Source organism: Mauremys reevesii, linkage group 8 (genome assembly GCF_016161935.1).
Source record: "Mauremys reevesii isolate NIE-2019 linkage group 8, ASM1616193v1, whole genome shotgun sequence".
Lineage (NCBI taxonomy): Eukaryota > Metazoa > Chordata > Testudines > Geoemydidae > Mauremys > Mauremys reevesii.
The window spans coordinates 96,456,639-96,473,382 of NC_052630.1; the positions used below are offsets into that span (position 1 = coordinate 96,456,639).

Here is a 16,744-nt window from a genome sequence, read left to right on the forward strand (position 1 = left end):
AACTTTGCAAAGGTTAACACTGAGCAGCCCAGATATTTTTATTATTGCTCACTTTCTCCAGTAACTACCTATACTCATTTTCACTTACCAACCAGCAACCACCTTTTTGGTCTTCTTCATGGCCTCTAGGATTAACTTCTTATGGAATTTATAAGGTGTCCAATGATATCGCTAAGCATAGTCCTACTGCCACTGTGCTCCTCCTAATCCACTGGCTCCACAGCAGGCCTTGTCTGAACAGGCCAGTCATACAACAAAATCATATTTTATGCTTATGTAAAACCTTTCAGCTGAAGTGTTTCGCAAACAATCTCTACCAATATGCCTGGATGACAGGTAGATGCAACTATTTGCACATGAAAAGTCTAGACGAGTTGGGAAGCACAGTACAACTTCTACCAATTGGTTACCTGTAAAAACCAAGCAAAAAATGTTAAACATAACCATTGATCTCCCCGCTCCCTGTCAATGATTTGTATCTATGAGCTTTGAATTGGAGGGATTAGCAGTTATCCCTATTGATTTGACAGCCAGCCCTTTTCTAACATGTCTGCAATTGATAGCATACAAACTAGTCTGGTAGTTAGAGTGTGAAGGCATGAGTTTTGGCTTCTGGTCTCCCTTCTGAAAGTGATGTATTGTGTGACTTGGGTCAGTCATGTTGCTTCTCCGTCTGTTACCTTTTATGAAAAACAGGGAAATATTTAATATTGTATTTGCTTTAAAGCAGTGGTAAGTATCTTTATTTTCAGAAAAAAAACAAAACGAAATGAAATATTGTTATATATTCACTTCTAATGTGTGTAAAACTACTGCTTTGTGTTGGCAGGTTTACTACGTAAAAATCTATTTTACTGATAAAGTAGAGGATTTTAGCTTTACCTTCTAAAGTATGCTTTATCTACTTAAACTGCACAGATTCTGGGTAATGTCACTGAAATCTAGATCTGGTGTTTTGGCCACGAAAGTGCTCTCCTTTTTCAATCCATGTAACAGACATCCTTTGAGAATGCAACGTCACTTGAATTGTACTGACTTTGGCCAATTCTGTTGCTTGAGGTGAGAACAAAAGCCATCAGCGCAATGTACAGAACTTTGCATTTATGGTACAAAAATACATATGCAATTTCTTGAATGAAGCAGTTTGATGGAAAAATAAATATTTAATATTCAAAGAGCTACCCACCAGCACTTCTATTTTGGGGAAGAAAATGTACCTATCTAAAATTCTGCCAAATATCCTCTTCATAAATTACATCATGTATACACAACCAAAAGTGAAAATAACTGTAATCACAGAAAGAAAAAGTAAGATTGCTGGTGGGTTTTAAGTGTGTTATTGCAGAGCAAAACTGTAGGTTGTTTTACACTATCTTGACTTGTGTGCAGCGGTACTATACGTTGCAAGTATTTTCCTTCTTATAACCAATCTTTATTTAACAGTGTCTTTTGCTTTACAGCATGCACTTAGTTTTAAGTAGCAGTAATAGCTTGTGCAGAGGTATCTGGATCACTTGCAGCAGAAACCAAATTGTTCCAGTGCCCTCTATTAACAGGGTTGATCCGCTGTCTGTAAAAGGGGAGGAAAAAACAAGTAGACTCAAATTATTGACTGTATTAATCTTTCTTTAGTCTTAGCTTGTGTTGAGGAAAATGAAGTTATTACAAGCTTGACTGTTAACTACAGAGTGAACAGCTACGAGAGAGTGGAAGCTGGATTCTCTTACATCATCTCAAGCTGTGTTAGCAAACTCTAGTTGCAACACCACAAAATGCTGCCCTCAGTTACATCTTTGCAACCCCAGCACAGACGACAGTCAAACAACTGTCTTAGAGCTCGAGAGGAAAACGTAAACAAACCGTAACAGAACTATGATAGACCTTTTGTCCGTCCGACAACAGAACCTTGCTAATCCTCACTCCGAAGCAGAGAACTACTGCAGTGAGGGTCCCCTTTAAAGAAGTAGAGGGGCCATCTTTGCTTAGCTTTCCTTTTAAGAGCCCAGGGCCCTCGGACTAGGTCCTTTGGCCATACAAAGAGTTAGGACCCTAGTCCCCTCCACACGCCCTACTGACCTTTTGCCATGTATGGAACTACAGGGTGAGCCCGGACTGTTTTGTGAGCTGCAGGTCTATTTGGTTTGCTTTTTTGCATTTGGACTGCATTAGGCCCCCTGGAAGGGAGCATCCTTCCTAAAACAGCTAGCTGGAGGAATATGCCCCGAACTCCCAACCAACTCTACAGCAACATCCATAGCGAGGGAAGGATATCTGGGGCAACAGAGGCACCAACCATCACCCTCGGGGGTGCCCTAGTGGTACAACATACTAGGCCAGCTCTTAATGCTTTTCAATCATCGCTCTCAAAGCACTTGACAAAGGAGGTAAGCCTCATTATCCCTGTGTTAAAAGGGGGATTTTGAGGCACGGGGTGATGAAGTGATTTGTTTGAGGTCACCCAGCAATCCAACAGGAGTGGGACTAGAACCTACTGGGGCACCTGGGACCCTCTCCACAAAGGTAGACTACCACCTCATTTTGTTCCTACAAACTATGCAACAGCACCAGAACATGATCTCTTATAAATAGACCTAAACTGCACTTACCTAAGTAAGAGAACAAGTGACCCTAGTAGGAGTGCCTACCACTCGTTAATGTATTTAGCCTCCTAATACCCCAGGCAGGTAGGGAAGTGCTATAAGCCCCATTGTACAGACGGGTAACTGAGACAATGATTAATTAAGTGACTTTGCCAAAGTTTGTAGCAGAACAGGGAATTGAACCCAGTTCTCCTAAGTCCAGGCTCCGGCCTTCATCTCAAGAACTATCTTCCTTCCCAGGAGGCAGGATTTGGGCCCTCACTTAATTGTCAGGAGTCAGTAGTTTATTCTGGGTCTCCTGTTCAATTAGTGAGGTTCTACCGTATACCAATGTTAATATATCACTAACTTCATGCTGCCCATAGTACATTTCACTTACAGTAAGTATACATCCCGCTCCAGGTTACTCAGATAACGGTGTGTTTCACACTGGTAAAGTGACCGGTATCTAGTATTCCACTTGCACTTTTCTTGTTTTGTGATGTCATAGCGACCAACACCAACTGGGTTCTGAAAAAAGAAAGTCAGACATGGTTCTGCATCGTTAAAGGTGCAGTTATACACATACCAGTGAAGTTCTGCCTGTGACTACAGTGGCAACAGGATCAGGGCCTCAGTTTGAAAACAAGAATCTGGAATATTGAACAACAATCACCACCACCACCTCTTGTAGGTCTATTTGTATTTGAGAATGTATTGTATTTGAGAATGGAAGAATTAGGGCCGGATCCTTCCATTTAGGTTCAGAGTCTACACAACAACCATCATAATCAGATCCTACAGTTCCAATTTCCCTGAAGACATTGGGCACCATTCCCTTGAAATGTAATTTTCCCCAACAGCCTAGAACTTAGCTCTAGTCAAGTTATAGCAATGTTACCACTGTAATTTAACCTGTGGAGTTCCTGCATCAATTACAAAGAAGTCTTCATCCTTGATCTTTTTCAAATTGCCTGTTGCCTGCTCTTCCGCATAAAGGCAGGAAACTGCATGGGAGTCTGCTCCTCATCCCTAACCATAGGGACTACTTCACATTAAAGCTTTTCCTGGCTTCTTTGAGCCCTTCAGGCTTTGTTCTACTTCACTAAGGGAAACTTGAGACGATTATTACTACAGATGACATAAGAAAGAGCATTAAGGGAAGGCGCAGTTACCAGCACCATCCCTTCAGCACTCTGCTGCTAAAAGAACATTCCTGAAATACAATCACTTGGCTGGAGAGCAGTAACCACTTGGTACATGGCATAACTGATGAGGGAGGAGAAAGATGTGCAGGGAATTTTAGCTAAGGAGGCAGAGCTAAACCTCTTTCTCTTATAAAAAGTACCACAGAGTCTCTAATGTCCATACCAACACTGTTGTTTCCAGTGTTGTTGTAGCTGTGTTGGTCCCAGAATATGAGAGAGAAAAGGTGGGTGAGGTAATAGCTTTTATTGAACCATCTTCTGTTGGTGAAAGAGACAAGCTTTTGAGCTGCACAGAGCTCTTCAGCTCTGAAGAAAAGGCTTGTATAGCTCGAAAGCTTGTCTGTGTCTCTGAAACCTGTTTATGGACAAAGCTGTGGAGCAGAATTCTTTGGGTTAGAAGGATTTGGACCTCCAGTGGAAAGATCAGTAAAGGGTATGAGTGTGTCATGGAAGAAGCAGACAGCATGAATATTTTCATGCACCTACATCTATTCCTACCATAGATTTTCCACTCACCGTGTTTCCAATAAAGAGGCGGTATGCTTTCCTGTCAACTCTTTTTGCAGATGACCAAAATGGAGGTTGATTGAAGTATTCTGATCGCGCCACGGGTTTTGGATCATGTGAGCCTGGCCCTACAGCATACTACAACAAAGTGACAACCGGTAAATCATTGCTGTACTTACATATGTACCTAACTCATGCTTAAAGTTAGGCGCCTGCTTAAGTATCTTGCTGAATTGGAGCCTCAGTTAATTCTGTTGTATTCTTCTAGTAGCCACAGAACTGAGAGGCTGCTTCGTGAGAAGTATTATGTGCAGGAAACCGTCATGGCTGTGCTGCAATGATGGGAATAAGCACACCAGAAACGTGAGAGACAAAAGGAGCAGCATGCTGGAAATGAGACGGCCGTGTGTGCTAAGCCTCCAACCTGCTATTTACAGTTGGAATTCAGTAGAGTGACCCATCACTCCTTTGTTAACAACTGTGGTGTAGATATCCACCTTTACTCATACGCAGCAGCCTGTCATATAGGCGTGGTATGGGCCTGCTCCTTCTCCTGCTCCCATTGAATTCAGAGGGAGCTTTGCAATGCAGCTTGAATCTGAAACGGGACTATGCAAAAAAACTACTTTGTTTGCCAGAATGGTGACAGGGAATGGCTCACTTGACCATTACCTGGTGTGCTCATTCCCTCTGGGGCATCTGGCATTGGCCACTGTCAGAAGACAGGATACTGGGCTAGATGGACCTTTGGACTGACCCAGTATGGCCTGCCTTATGTATGTTCTTATGTTCTCCTTACTTCAACCAACGTATTCCCCATGTGAATTCAGTATCATATTGGCTGATGTTTGTGACTGTCAAATTAACTACTCTTTAATCCTTATAGCCATGAACACCCAACACAGCCGAGAGACAGTGATCTGAATTCTAGTCCTTCTCATGTACCAACAAAACCGTTAGCTAAATTCCAGTGATAGATCTTTATTGTTGATGATGTATGAAGAAGAAAGAACTCAGTTTGACCTTCAGGTCCCAGGTGAGTTTGCAATGTGGGTGGTTAGATTAAACTATCTTTTCACTTATAATCTGAGCAGATTTGATCTGGAATCACGGGGAGCCTCTAACCATCGAACCCCATGATGTTACTTTTAATTCCTATGTTGCAAGGACTTAAGCATGTGCATAACTTTAAGCATATGTTTAAATCCCATGAAAAGCCTCTGTTTAAAGTTAAGCATGTTGTATTGTGCTTTGCTGACTGGGTTGGGATTACTCCAAATTTATTTTAAAGCTGCTGAATCAGGGGCGTAAGTAGTTACCTGAGCAACATGAGAGCACATTGCAAGATGCTGTCAGTCGGAACCATAAAAATGCCAATTGTAATGACAAGAGCTTAATTTTCAAATAACTTGTGATAAAAATAATAGATGCTAAGAAGCACTTCTTTCAAAATGCATGGCTGAGCAAATGGATGCCGCCATTTTAATTTAGCTCAAATAGCCACAACAGGGTTGGCTACCAGTGCATGTACAGGTGTGCTATGTTCTGCCAGATGCCGTCCGCCGCCCGAGGAGTTCACTTGTAGCCAAGCAACACACAGCCCGGAGAGGCTTATTGCTGCTATCAGCGTGTGGTTATTGTTACCATGCTACCGGTTAATTTCAAATTTTACTCAGAAAATGTTAGGTTTATGCAATGAATCCTTCCACAGTGAACAATAGTTGGTTGTCGGAGGAGAAGGGAGTGTAAGGGGCTGAATCACCTTTCCAGGGCTCCTTTGGCTATTTTGTTATTCTTTCATTATCTCCTAATGTACTGATGGGGTTTCCTCCAAGTTTCCACTTTATTTGCACCCCTTTTCCCTGAGAATATCTCCTCAGAATCCACCCGGAACAAGGCCCAACTAGCCCTAACACTCTCTTTCATGGGAAAATGGCCACATCACGCTCACCCCACCCAGGGTAATAACTAGCCTGGGAGCTCTTTAACAACCCCGTTTATTTTTTAATATGAGTGTAAAGTTTCCAGAGGTTGCCGATTGATGCTGAAGGGCAGCCAGGTTCGTGGGTGCAGACAGGGAGGCCCTTGAATGCCTCCAGGTGTTTCCTCCACAGCTGCCTCCTCAGGCCCTGGGCTCCTTTAAAATTGCCATGTTAGTTTAAGTCCTCAGTTGGGAGCCTTAAAACTAGCTTCCAACTCAAAAGAGCTGAGAGGAGTCAGCATGAGCGAAGGGGGAGGAATAAAGGAATCAGCTGCCTTTGTTAGTAATAATTGAGAAGTAGAAGGAAAAGATCACGAGGCTACTCATTTCCTCTCACTCCAGCCCATCCTGGGCACAGGGATTTCCCTGGTGCTTTTGGTGATGAGCTATCAGCTGGGCACTGGTGCATGGCTGTAACCCCACCCAGTCAGGACATGGCTTTGGACAGCTCTGCCCCAGCCCTCCCCATGGCAAATTTTGACTGCAGGGAGAATCCTTTGCAGGTGACCAGGAAAGGGAAGATAATGCCCTGGCAATGGCTATTCATCCTTCTACGTGAGAGCTCTGCAGACAAATCCAGCACAATCACCCCTTGTCCCAGTCCAGACAGGCTGCTCTTCAGCTGCACATTTCACCTGGGGTTGTCCCAGTCCTAGAGGTCCAGGTGGTTTTCCCGCCTTTCCCTTTTGCCTCACAGCAGAGCCGTAAGAAGGAGGTTTTGTGCCCAAGGCAAGGGCCAGCTCCAGGCTCTTCGGCGGCAATTCGGCAGCTGGTCCCTGAGTCCCTGTTGGAGGGAAGGACCCACCGCCAAATTGCCGCCGCTGCTTCATTCATTCTTCAGCGGCAATTCAGTGGTGGGTCCCCAAGTCCCTCTCGGAGAGAAGGAACCACCACTGAAGAATGCATGAAGCAGCAGCAGCAATTCAGCAGCGGGTCCTTCCCTCCAACAGGGACTCAGGGACCCACTGCCGAATTGCCGCCGAAGAAGCGGTGGCGGTAGAGCTGCCACCAAAGCGCCGCCGATCGCGGTAGAGCTGCGCCCCTCTGCTTTGCACACCCAAGGCAAGTGCCTCACTCGCCTTGCCCTTGTTACGGCACTGCCTCATAGTCTCTCTCAGTGCCATACGGTGTGTTCGCAGCAGATGGCATCCTGCGCGGTAACATTTGCAGCAGAGACATTAGAGGAAAGGCACGTGGTGTCACTAACCGTGGCACGTGGACACTGGCTGAGTGTGGCCCAGAAGATCCGCTCCGTGGGGCAGCCAGGGTTCCGAGCGAGGGTGCTGAAAACACCATTTTTCTTTCTGTCCTTGGTGTCCAGCTCCTCCACAAAGCTCTTGACATTGCTGGGGCTGAGCTCGATGCATTTCTTCTAAAGAGATGAGAGGGAGGAAGGGATGTCTGCTGCTGCTGGAGAGAATGTGATGCAATTGTCTGGCAAGGCCCTGCAGGTGCCAGCCACAGGGGCTCTCCTGTATCTCTGCACTCACAGGATCCAATCCAGTCCACAGGTGAAGCCTGGCAGGGAGAGCCCACTGACTTCAGTGGAGCTGAATAAGGCCCATAGACCCTCATTCAGAGTTCACTGACTACTAGATTCCCTTGTCAGTGACATGGATCACATCTACCCTCCTCCCTGCACAATCTTTGCCCCACCCTGGGCTCTCTAGGGCAGATGTCTTTCCAGAGTGTAATAAATGTACTCCACTGCCTTCCGCACCCCAGCAGGTGAGAGGTATCCCCCAGGCTGCCAGGCAGGAAAGCAGCTTCCAAACAGATTCTTAAAGGAATATCACCTCAGAATCCATCCAGAATAAGGCAAAAAGACTGCCCATAGACAATCTTGTTCATTTTAGGTCGCTGGTTTGAATTCAGCCCTAGGCCAGTAGGGAGAGGAAGCCATGAGTCCTTTTCATTGTCCGTACTAAATGAAGGGCAAACAGCAAGCAAACTAAGGCTTTGTCTACGCTACCACTTTTGTCGCTAAAACTTTGGTTGGTCGGGGGTGTGAAAAAAAACACACACACCCCCGACAGATGTGTTTCACTGACAAAAGTGCTGGTGTGGACAGTGCTAGGTCGGCGAGAGGCTCTCCTGCCAACATAGCTACTGCCGCTTCTTGGGGGTGGTTTAATTACGCCAGCAGGAGAGCTCTCTCACACCGGCAAAGAGTGGCTACACAGGAGATCTTACAGCGGCACAGCTGCAGCGGTACAGCTGTGCCGCTGTAAGGTCCATAGTGTAGACATGGCCTAAGTAGCAAAAAGTAAGTTAGCTTTTTAGGGCTAGATCTTCATATAAATTGTAGCGTCACTGATTTCAAAGGAGTTGTGGTGCTTTACCCTTGCTGCAGACCTGGCCCTCAGTTTTAATAATCTAAGTTGTTAATAATAACGGCAAGGACGGGTTTTAAAACTCCACTCTCTAACCTGACAGCACCCCTCTCCTGGCAGCAACCTGTGAGAGATGTCACACCCGCAGGACTAGTTCCTACATCATTAACCAAGGCAAGGGTGTTTTACTAAAAACACAACTCTCTTACAAGGGTACGTACTTCCACAGCGTAATGTCCGCAGATAATAGGCTTTGACCTGTCTCCTGTGAAGGTGTCATATGGGCCGCGATTACTGACCACACGTTTCAACACCTCGTCTGTACTGTTTTTGAGATTGTAGGTGCCTGGCCCCAAACCACTTCCCTAAAAGTCAACAGGGAGCAAAAACAACCATCAGTGATCGCTCTGTTGGGGAGTGGAGTCCTAGGTTGTGCTCATTTGGAAGCCGGACACTAACGGCAGGTTTGTTGGTAGACAATTGCAACATTGCTGTTATATATTACAGTAGCACCCAGAGGCCCTCACTGAGACCAGGACCCCATTGTGCTTGGTGCTGTACAAATACTTAATGAGAAGCAGACCCTGCCCCAAAGAGCCATGTCCTGTGCTCTGCCCATGACTTTTCCCTCTCACCCATGCTGCTCACTCTTGAGTGGTCAAATAATAAATGAGTAGCCACCTGTTTGTTTCAATCGTCCATTACAAATTGCTCTCTGTACCCTCGATTAAAAGCTTCACCATCAGAATGCAAGGGGTGGTCCCTCTGCACGGCAGCTTTTAAACTAAGTGTCCTGGACCATCCCCTTTGCTTAGTCTCCCTTGCGCATGGCATGGAACACTCCCAGAGTGGGGACAGTGCCACCTCTGTGGGATCCTGCACGTGCACTTCTGAGAGGGGGAAAGTGAAGAGCAGGGGAAGCAGGCATCCTCTGTGGCACCATCCCCTGCTGACCCGCTGGCTCTCTGGGCAGTAACCTAGACCGGAGTTCAAGCGCCACTGAAACTTGAGGCTGGCTGCAAGATCTTCTGTAGATTCCCCTCCTGAGCAGCTGTGGCGGGCTCCACCAATGGCAACACGGCCCCAGAAGGGCCAATATCAGCAGAGGGAGCCGTGGAGCAGCCATTGATGCAGGCTGGCTCCAGCCTCTGGGGCTTCTCTCCTCTACAGACCCTGTGAGGTTGGGAAGCCTCAGCCTCTTCAGGTGAACCTCACCGACTTTTCTTTCCCTTTCGGAAGCTGCTTGCCCAGCCTCCCCTTCACTCTCCCTCCCCTCCCCCAGTTTCGTGCAGCCAGGCAGTGAAAACTGCAAGCTGGCTGCATCCTCTCTAGAGAGAACCGCAAATGCTGATGCCTCCCGGAGCCTTCAGAGACACCCAAGGGCTCCTGATTGGCCAAGAGATGAAGACCATAGCCATGCTGATATGGTCCACTGTAATGAACAAGGCAGCAAAATAACCTGGGAGGGTCAGCTCCCAGAGATCCCTCACTTTCGTTCTTTCTGGTCACTCAAGCCCTGGGCAATGGCTGGTATGCAGGTCAATACGGGAGCTGAATGAAAAACAAATAGCGCAGACTTGCCGCAGCAGTAGGTAAGACAGACTTTTCGGTTTTGCTGTCCATTATCCCTTGAGAGTTTGTCGAGCGTCTCTCCTTCTCGTCAATCAGGGCATAAGGGTTTCCATTCTTGCCATAAGTCCCAGGGCCAGGGTGGCAATCCTGCAGAAATAAGAGGGAGAGGATTACGAACAAAAATGGATATAACTACCAATGAAGAGCCAGCTTCTGCCATTCAAGCCTATTAAAAGCAGTGATTCTTTGTAATTCAGTAGTGTCCAGAGGTCTTAACTGAGATCTGGGCCCTCCGGAGCTAGGTAGTGCACACACATCCAAAGCCTCAGTCTCTGCCCTGCAGACCTTCCTATCCATTAGGCATTTCTCTGTGGAGACGTGCTGCCCCAGGGAGGCACTGTGCCTCAGAGGAACCCAGGGACTGCAATTGTCAGTGGTGGTAATACTAACACCACATCAGGCGAGCGCAAAGCACTTCTCAGTCTTTGATGTCCTCGGCACACCCCTGTGAGGCAGGGCAGGGCTGTCATCCACATTGTACAGATGAGGGAGAGGCACAAAGAAGCTAAGAGACTTGCCCAAGGGCTGAGGAGGAACAGGAAATAGATCCTGGGTCTCCCAAGTCCTAGTGCCCTGGACAATCCTTCCACCATGGCCCCCGAGTGAAGGAATACAAGGGAAAGAAGGTTCCATGGGGGTGTTCCCCGGGCACACTATGCTCTAGATGGCTAAAGAGAATCCCAGTAAGGAATACCAAAGCTCCCCCTTTAAAGCAGATCAGACAGCATCCCCTCCATGCAAACTGGCTCCATTTGGACCTGGACGGCAGCTGCTCCCCAACTCTAGATTAGAGTCAAATCTCATTGGCCTCCAGGCCGTGAAGCCTGCAGCACAGAATTAAGTTCTGGGTCTTTATGATACCTGTACAATTGTCACCCTGTTTGTGCTTTTATTTCTGGGGTGAATATGACCCTCTACTCCTTTCCTATTGGAATCAATGAGGGTTGTGGGTAAAAGGCTAAAAAGATAATTGGTTCTAAATTCAGCCACTACCCAATACTTAGACAGAATGATTCATCCCTAGATTTCAAAGCCCTTTGCAAAGAGGATTATTGTTTTACAGATGGGCAAACTGAGGCACAGGGCAGTGACACAACTTGTCCCAGGACAAAAATGAATGTATGGCATAGCCTAGAATAGAATCTCTGGGTGAAATCTTGGCCCCACTGAAGTCAATGGCAAAGCTCCCATTGATTTTAATGGAGCAGGATTTCATCCCCACATCTCTTCACTCCCAATCCACTGGCTCAGGCTGCCTCCCTACAGTTTGGCAGTTCTTGCCAGGTACAGATTGCTACATTCTGTATATGAAGGATAATCAAGTACAATCTTTGCACCTCTCCAAGCAAATAAAGGGAAATCTGGCCTTTTGGAAGGTTCTTGATTAAAACAACCTGAAAAGATACTAAGGCGAATTAGAAATGAAATCTCTAACTATGAAATTAGGAATTCTGTAACTTCATTGGCCACCAGCACCGGCAGATCTGTTGCAAGTACAGTAAGCTGTGATTCACACAAGCTCCCACTGCGCGTCACTCTTGATTCACACATACAATTGTAAAATCAGCAGTCATGTGGCTATGCAACAGATCCGAGTATTAACACAACATTCTACAGCTGTGGCGACCCAGGATATTTGATTGATGTTCAGGTCCTATGGAGGAGGGATGTTCCACTGAAATGACCCAGTTTTTAATTTCTTCTGCCAGGCAGTGCAGATGGCAAAAGTGGCCAGCCTGAAGGGTTAGAAAGCAGGCGATGCCTACTAGTATTCTGCCCCACAGCCTGGTGGAACTAGAAGTCATTACTAGGGAGTTCTGGGGCTAGTAGAGTATTTGCAGAGCATTATTCCATAGAAAAGCTATTTTAAACATGAACTATCACTATCCTGTGTATACGTGGGATTCATAGAAGATAGGACTTGTATGTAAATGTGTGTGCACCCTATACATACACTAACACACTGATACTGCCTATCAATAGAGAGTATGATGATGGGCATTACAGAAATATCTACAATACACACTGATTGGCTAGACTGCCGTATATACACACAAACAAACGGGCTCAGTCCCAGAACTATACCTTACACGGAACTCCCCAGTGAAATCAGTGTAGGTCCCACATAAACAGGGCACCTAAATAACATGAAATAGAAAACACTGATATTGTGGTTCAGTTTTTCCCTGGATCAGTGATCTCTTATCTGCTCCCTTTGAATAACTCCCTTGTTAGTTAGGATGATTTTAGCTGGGCTATCACCAGGCTGTGTCAGGCACCGATGAGCAGAATGCAGCTTTCTTTAACCCTGTTAGTGGTAACATCATCCAAATCAAACAACTGGGAAATTGAACAGCAATCAGGAAGCATAGCTGGGCATTGACCCTTATTATTTCTTGCGCCCCCTACTGTACTTTTAAATTTTGCACAGTTGTAAAAGGGACTTGTTTTGGCCCCAAAAAGTGCGTATCATATTATTAGGTGATCCAATAATAATATTTAGCTCTGCAACAAGAGGTACCAGATTATCTACCTTATATGTTTCTTGTCAAGTTACTGCAGTATCTATTGCTTGAATCCAGTACATACCCTAATGAAGTCTCTAAACCTCTCTTCTCCAGTGTCACAAATACCTCTAATACTTGACGGTCGGGTCTCTTGCAGAAAATCTTTGATGTTGTAAGTTCCTGGGCCCAGTTTTTCTTTCTTATTGAGAAAAAGATTTTAAAGGTTTAATAGCAACAAAACCGGGATTCTAATTTACCCATGCAAATCACAGCACCTCTAGTTCAATCTATCCCGTGTCACTTAACAGTTGAAAGATTAAACCACAGAAACAGTCAGATTTCTTGTCCACACATAGGGAAAAAAGTCAAATTCAGATCTCACCAGAAACTTGCTCTTCTTCAATGTCTCCTTAAAATTAAAATGGGGCATCTGGGTAAGTCGTGCCGCTTCCTGTGCTTTGGCCCAGCCAGAATTTGAAGCCTTCTCCTGCAGCACAGAGGAGCTAAAGCTTCCATGGTCAATATTGTAGGTGCCTGGGCCCAACTTTCTGCCCTAAAATGAAGTGTAAGGTTAAAACTAAAGGCTTGATTTACCATTGAGTTAAGCCAGTTTTACACTGATGCATCACCATTGAAAAATGGAGCTCTACAGTGGTGAATCAGGCCCTAAGAATTCTAATCATATTGTTTGCAAATTCTCCTTACTACAGGCAAATAGAGAAAGTCAATGGAGTTATAACAAGCTACACCAGCTGAGGATCTGCGCCCACAGATTCCTAGCACGTTGGATAAATTGCTGACACAGGAAATCTACTCAAAGGTTCTGTAAGTACACATTATACTGAGAAGTAAATTACATTGGAGAGAGCCTCATCCTATATCATGAACATCAACAGGAATTTTGCCATTGATTTCATTGCCATTGGACCTACATTAAATGGACCGGTTAGATTAGATTCAGTGATATTATCAAATTAATTTGAAAGCAGCAGAATGGATCCATTCGGATTTTTCATGGAAATTGAATTCTGGGAAAAGAATCTAAACGTGTAATTTTTAGTTAAGTTCTGCATCTGGAGCTGAATAGGTGTTTGTTTTGTACATAAAATAGAGAGACAGACTCACCAACTCCGAAGAGACCTTTTTGCAGTAGGGCGCCTGTGTGTATGTACCAGGTTTCTTACACTTTGGATAAACTGCGGACACATCAAATCTAGCGGAGGAGGATGTAAATATACAGTAAATTTTGAGTTAAAGCAGGACTAATTTTACAAACATAGGTCCTGGTCCTGTGAACATTTAGGACTTGATCCAATGTCTATTGTAGTCTGTAGAAAGGGTTTCACGGACATCAATAGATGTATCAGGCCCTTAGTACTGGACTGCTCAGTACTGCAAGGACACACGTGCTTCATTTTGTGAGTAGTCCCATTAAACACAGAGGGATTACTCATGCTTAAAGTGAAGCACATGCAGAAATCTTTGCAGGTTTGGGGCCTAAATGCTTTCTGCAGTGAGTAACCTCCTGAATGTCAATGGGATGATTACTCACTAGAGCAGGGGTAGGCAACCTATGGCATGTGTGCCAAAGGCAGCACGCGAGCTGATTTTCAGTGGCACTCACACTGCCTGGGTCCTGGCCACCAGTCTGGGGGGCTCTGCATCTTAATTTAATTTTAAATGAAGCTTCTTAAACATTTAAAAAACCTTATTTACTTTACATACAACAATAGTTTAGTTATATATTATAGACTTATAGAAAGAGACCTTCTAAAAACGTTAAAATGTATTACTGGCACGTGAAACCTTAAATTAGAGTGAACAAATGAAGACTTGGCACAGCACTTCTGAAAGGTTGCTGACCCCTAGAGTAAGCACAGAGCCAAAGACTAAATGTTTTCATGATCAAGGCCTTAAACTGATGTACTGTACAAATTACATACAGACACCGCTTTATCTACTACTGAAATGCAGCCACCTCTGGTGTGAGTCATGGCAGCTGTTTAACAGCACAGAGTAATGCTACAGGAATTGAAGTACAGTTTCTCCAGTGGAAACTACAGAGAGATTTTAGGTAGGCAGAAGCAAATGATCCAAATTGGAATTTGGCCAAGATACTAGAGTTAAGGGCCACTGTCAGTTTAAAAATCATGTTTTAAAACAAACAAACAAATATCCAGCCCTAATGTTATTAAAACCTCAGGCTATTAAAACAGAATTTTAAAAATCAAATTTACTGTTCACTGTGGATGCTTTTTGTTTTTCCATTTCTCTCAACTTAGACAACGAAAACAGACGGCCATTTCCACATTTTTATTTGCTTCTAGTCAATTTCCCTAAAATGGTCAGGCCCCAGTCGGATGGTGTGATGTTTGGGTTGCAAACACTATAAGGAAATGTTAATATTTTTAAAAATTCAATTGGATTTAACCTAAGTTTGGGTCAAAGTTGACCTGTTCAATGTCTTTTAACAACCGTTCTCTGTGAGATCTTTAATGACAACAAATTATTAGAACCTTGGCTTTCTGTTTCATCTAGAAGATGCCGCCTTCCAGTGCCCCATCGTGTAGCCAAAACTCTTGAAGAAGTCAAAGGGAACTTGGATTCAAACCATGGTAACACAACTATTCCCAGTAGAATTTCTGACACAAACTATATCAATAAAAATTCAGACCACATTCTTAGCTGATGTAAACTGTTGTAGCTCTGTGGCTGTGCCTAACGGCTCAAGCTTAGCCTCTGGGAAGCAGAGATTGGAGCGTGTACTTTAAAAAATATTGTCAGTCATACGCCAGCCCGTGTAAAACATCAGGTGTGGCATGTAGTATTTTGAAATGAAATTCACTTTTACCTAGAATGGGGGAAGTCATAAAGATAGCCAGGGTCAGCCAAAAATCCAGGGCCCCTCAAACCTGCTGGCTTATTTCTGAAGGAAAGGACTTCTCAGAGAAAGGGGTCCTGGCTCGTTGGATCCATTCAGTCAGGTTACAGTAACCCACTACTGTATAGGCAAAATATCCTGCAGGAGCTTGTAAGGTATAGGCACGAATGTGTGTGTGTGTGTGTGTGTGTGTGTGTGTGTGTGCGTGCGTGCGTGCGTGCGTGCGTGTGTGCGTGCGCGCGCGCCTTGTATGAAGGAGTCTGCTGTGTGTTTCAGAGACATGTAAAATCTCATTTCTGTTTCCTTGGAAACTCCCCCATTCAGAGTATCACAGCTTGACAGAGTCCTGCATGTGGGTGCATGGACACATGTGCATGGACTCTCCGTGTGTAATAAGCATGTGAACTTGTGAATGCATGTGTGTATGTGATGGCTGCATGGCCAGGTGTGTGTGATCTGTGTGCCGAGGGGCGGGAGATCTCTTGACTGCAGGACTGTGTGTGTGATCTCTGTGTGCCGGGGTGTTTGGGGGACAGGGGAGAACGTGTGAGCAGATGATCCAGAAGCTGAGAGTCAGACAGGGACTGAGCCTGTCCCCTCTGGAGCCTCCTCTGGGTGACTCTTACCTGACTGTCTGAGTGCCGAAGGGGGCACCTGTAAAGCCCTTTGCTGCCATTCTCTGCTCCCTGGGGATGGAGGGAGCCCCCCCCCCCCCCCAGTGGCACAGCTTCCAGCAGCTCCAGAACACTGCTGCCATGACAACCCCAGACACTTGTTGCCTTTCGGTTCCCATGAAGGCCGAGCTTCCAGGCAACCCATTGCATTGGGGGTGGGGGCCTCTGGCTCAAAGCCTCCTGTACCTGTTACAGCTGTTTTAGGCCCTGTCAGGGTTGGGGAGAGGAATGCAGCCGTTCTGAGGTCACTGTTTGATCCTTGGTTAGTTTTGATGCATTACATTTCATCAGCTGTGCACGGGCTCGGCGAGTAGACGTGCTCCTTGCCCAGATGTGCATGGGCTCAGCAAACAGACGTGCCCCTGGCCTGGATGTGCACGGGCTCGGAGAGCAGATGTGCCCCTTGCCCAAACGTGCATGGACTCAGCAAACAGACGTGCCC

General features: G+C 45.5%; 1 protein-coding gene and 1 long non-coding RNA gene across 3 annotated transcripts; one reads left to right on the forward strand and one right to left on the reverse strand.

Annotated features, from left to right (window-relative positions):
- Positions 1-1,410: 1,410 nt before the first annotated feature.
- LEXM (lymphocyte expansion molecule) lies at positions 1,411-16,385 on the reverse strand. Its single transcript, XM_039485393.1, has 10 exons — positions 16,255-16,385; positions 13,873-13,960; positions 13,130-13,300; positions 12,830-12,946; positions 10,190-10,327; positions 8,830-8,973; positions 7,483-7,647; positions 4,304-4,432; positions 2,980-3,110; positions 1,411-1,570 (listed from the first exon to the last, which is right to left on the reverse strand). The coding sequence occupies exons 1-10, from the start codon at positions 16,383-16,385 to the stop codon at positions 1,474-1,476; spliced, it is 1,311 nt and encodes a 436-aa protein (XP_039341327.1). The 3' UTR covers positions 1,411-1,473.
- Positions 3,120-13,517, forward strand: LOC120370537. 2 transcript variants are annotated; one of them, XR_005583786.1, is made up of 5 exons: positions 3,120-3,269; positions 4,354-4,452; positions 5,181-5,330; positions 8,712-8,821; positions 13,458-13,517. It is a non-coding gene; the product is annotated as an uncharacterized LOC120370537 (long non-coding RNA). The 2 variants fall into 2 exon arrangements; XR_005583787.1 differs by lacking the exon at positions 13,458-13,517 and adding an exon at positions 10,123-10,195 and having other exon boundaries at positions 8,712-9,072.
- Positions 16,386-16,744: the final 359 nt, after the last annotated feature.

Coding starts and splice junctions, on each gene's coding strand:
- LEXM (XM_039485393.1), bottom strand. CDS start 16,385: ATGGCAGCAGTGTTCTGGAGCTGCTGGAAGCTGTGCCACTGGGGGGGG. Junction 13,301..13,872: donor AAAAGGTCTCTTCGGAGTTG/GTGAGTCTGTCT, acceptor ACTTCATTTTAG/GGCAGAAAGTTGGGCCCAGG. Junction 1,571..2,979: donor GAGCGGGATGTATACTTACT/GTAAGTGAAATG, acceptor CCCCTTTTACAG/ACAGCGGATCAACCCTGTTA.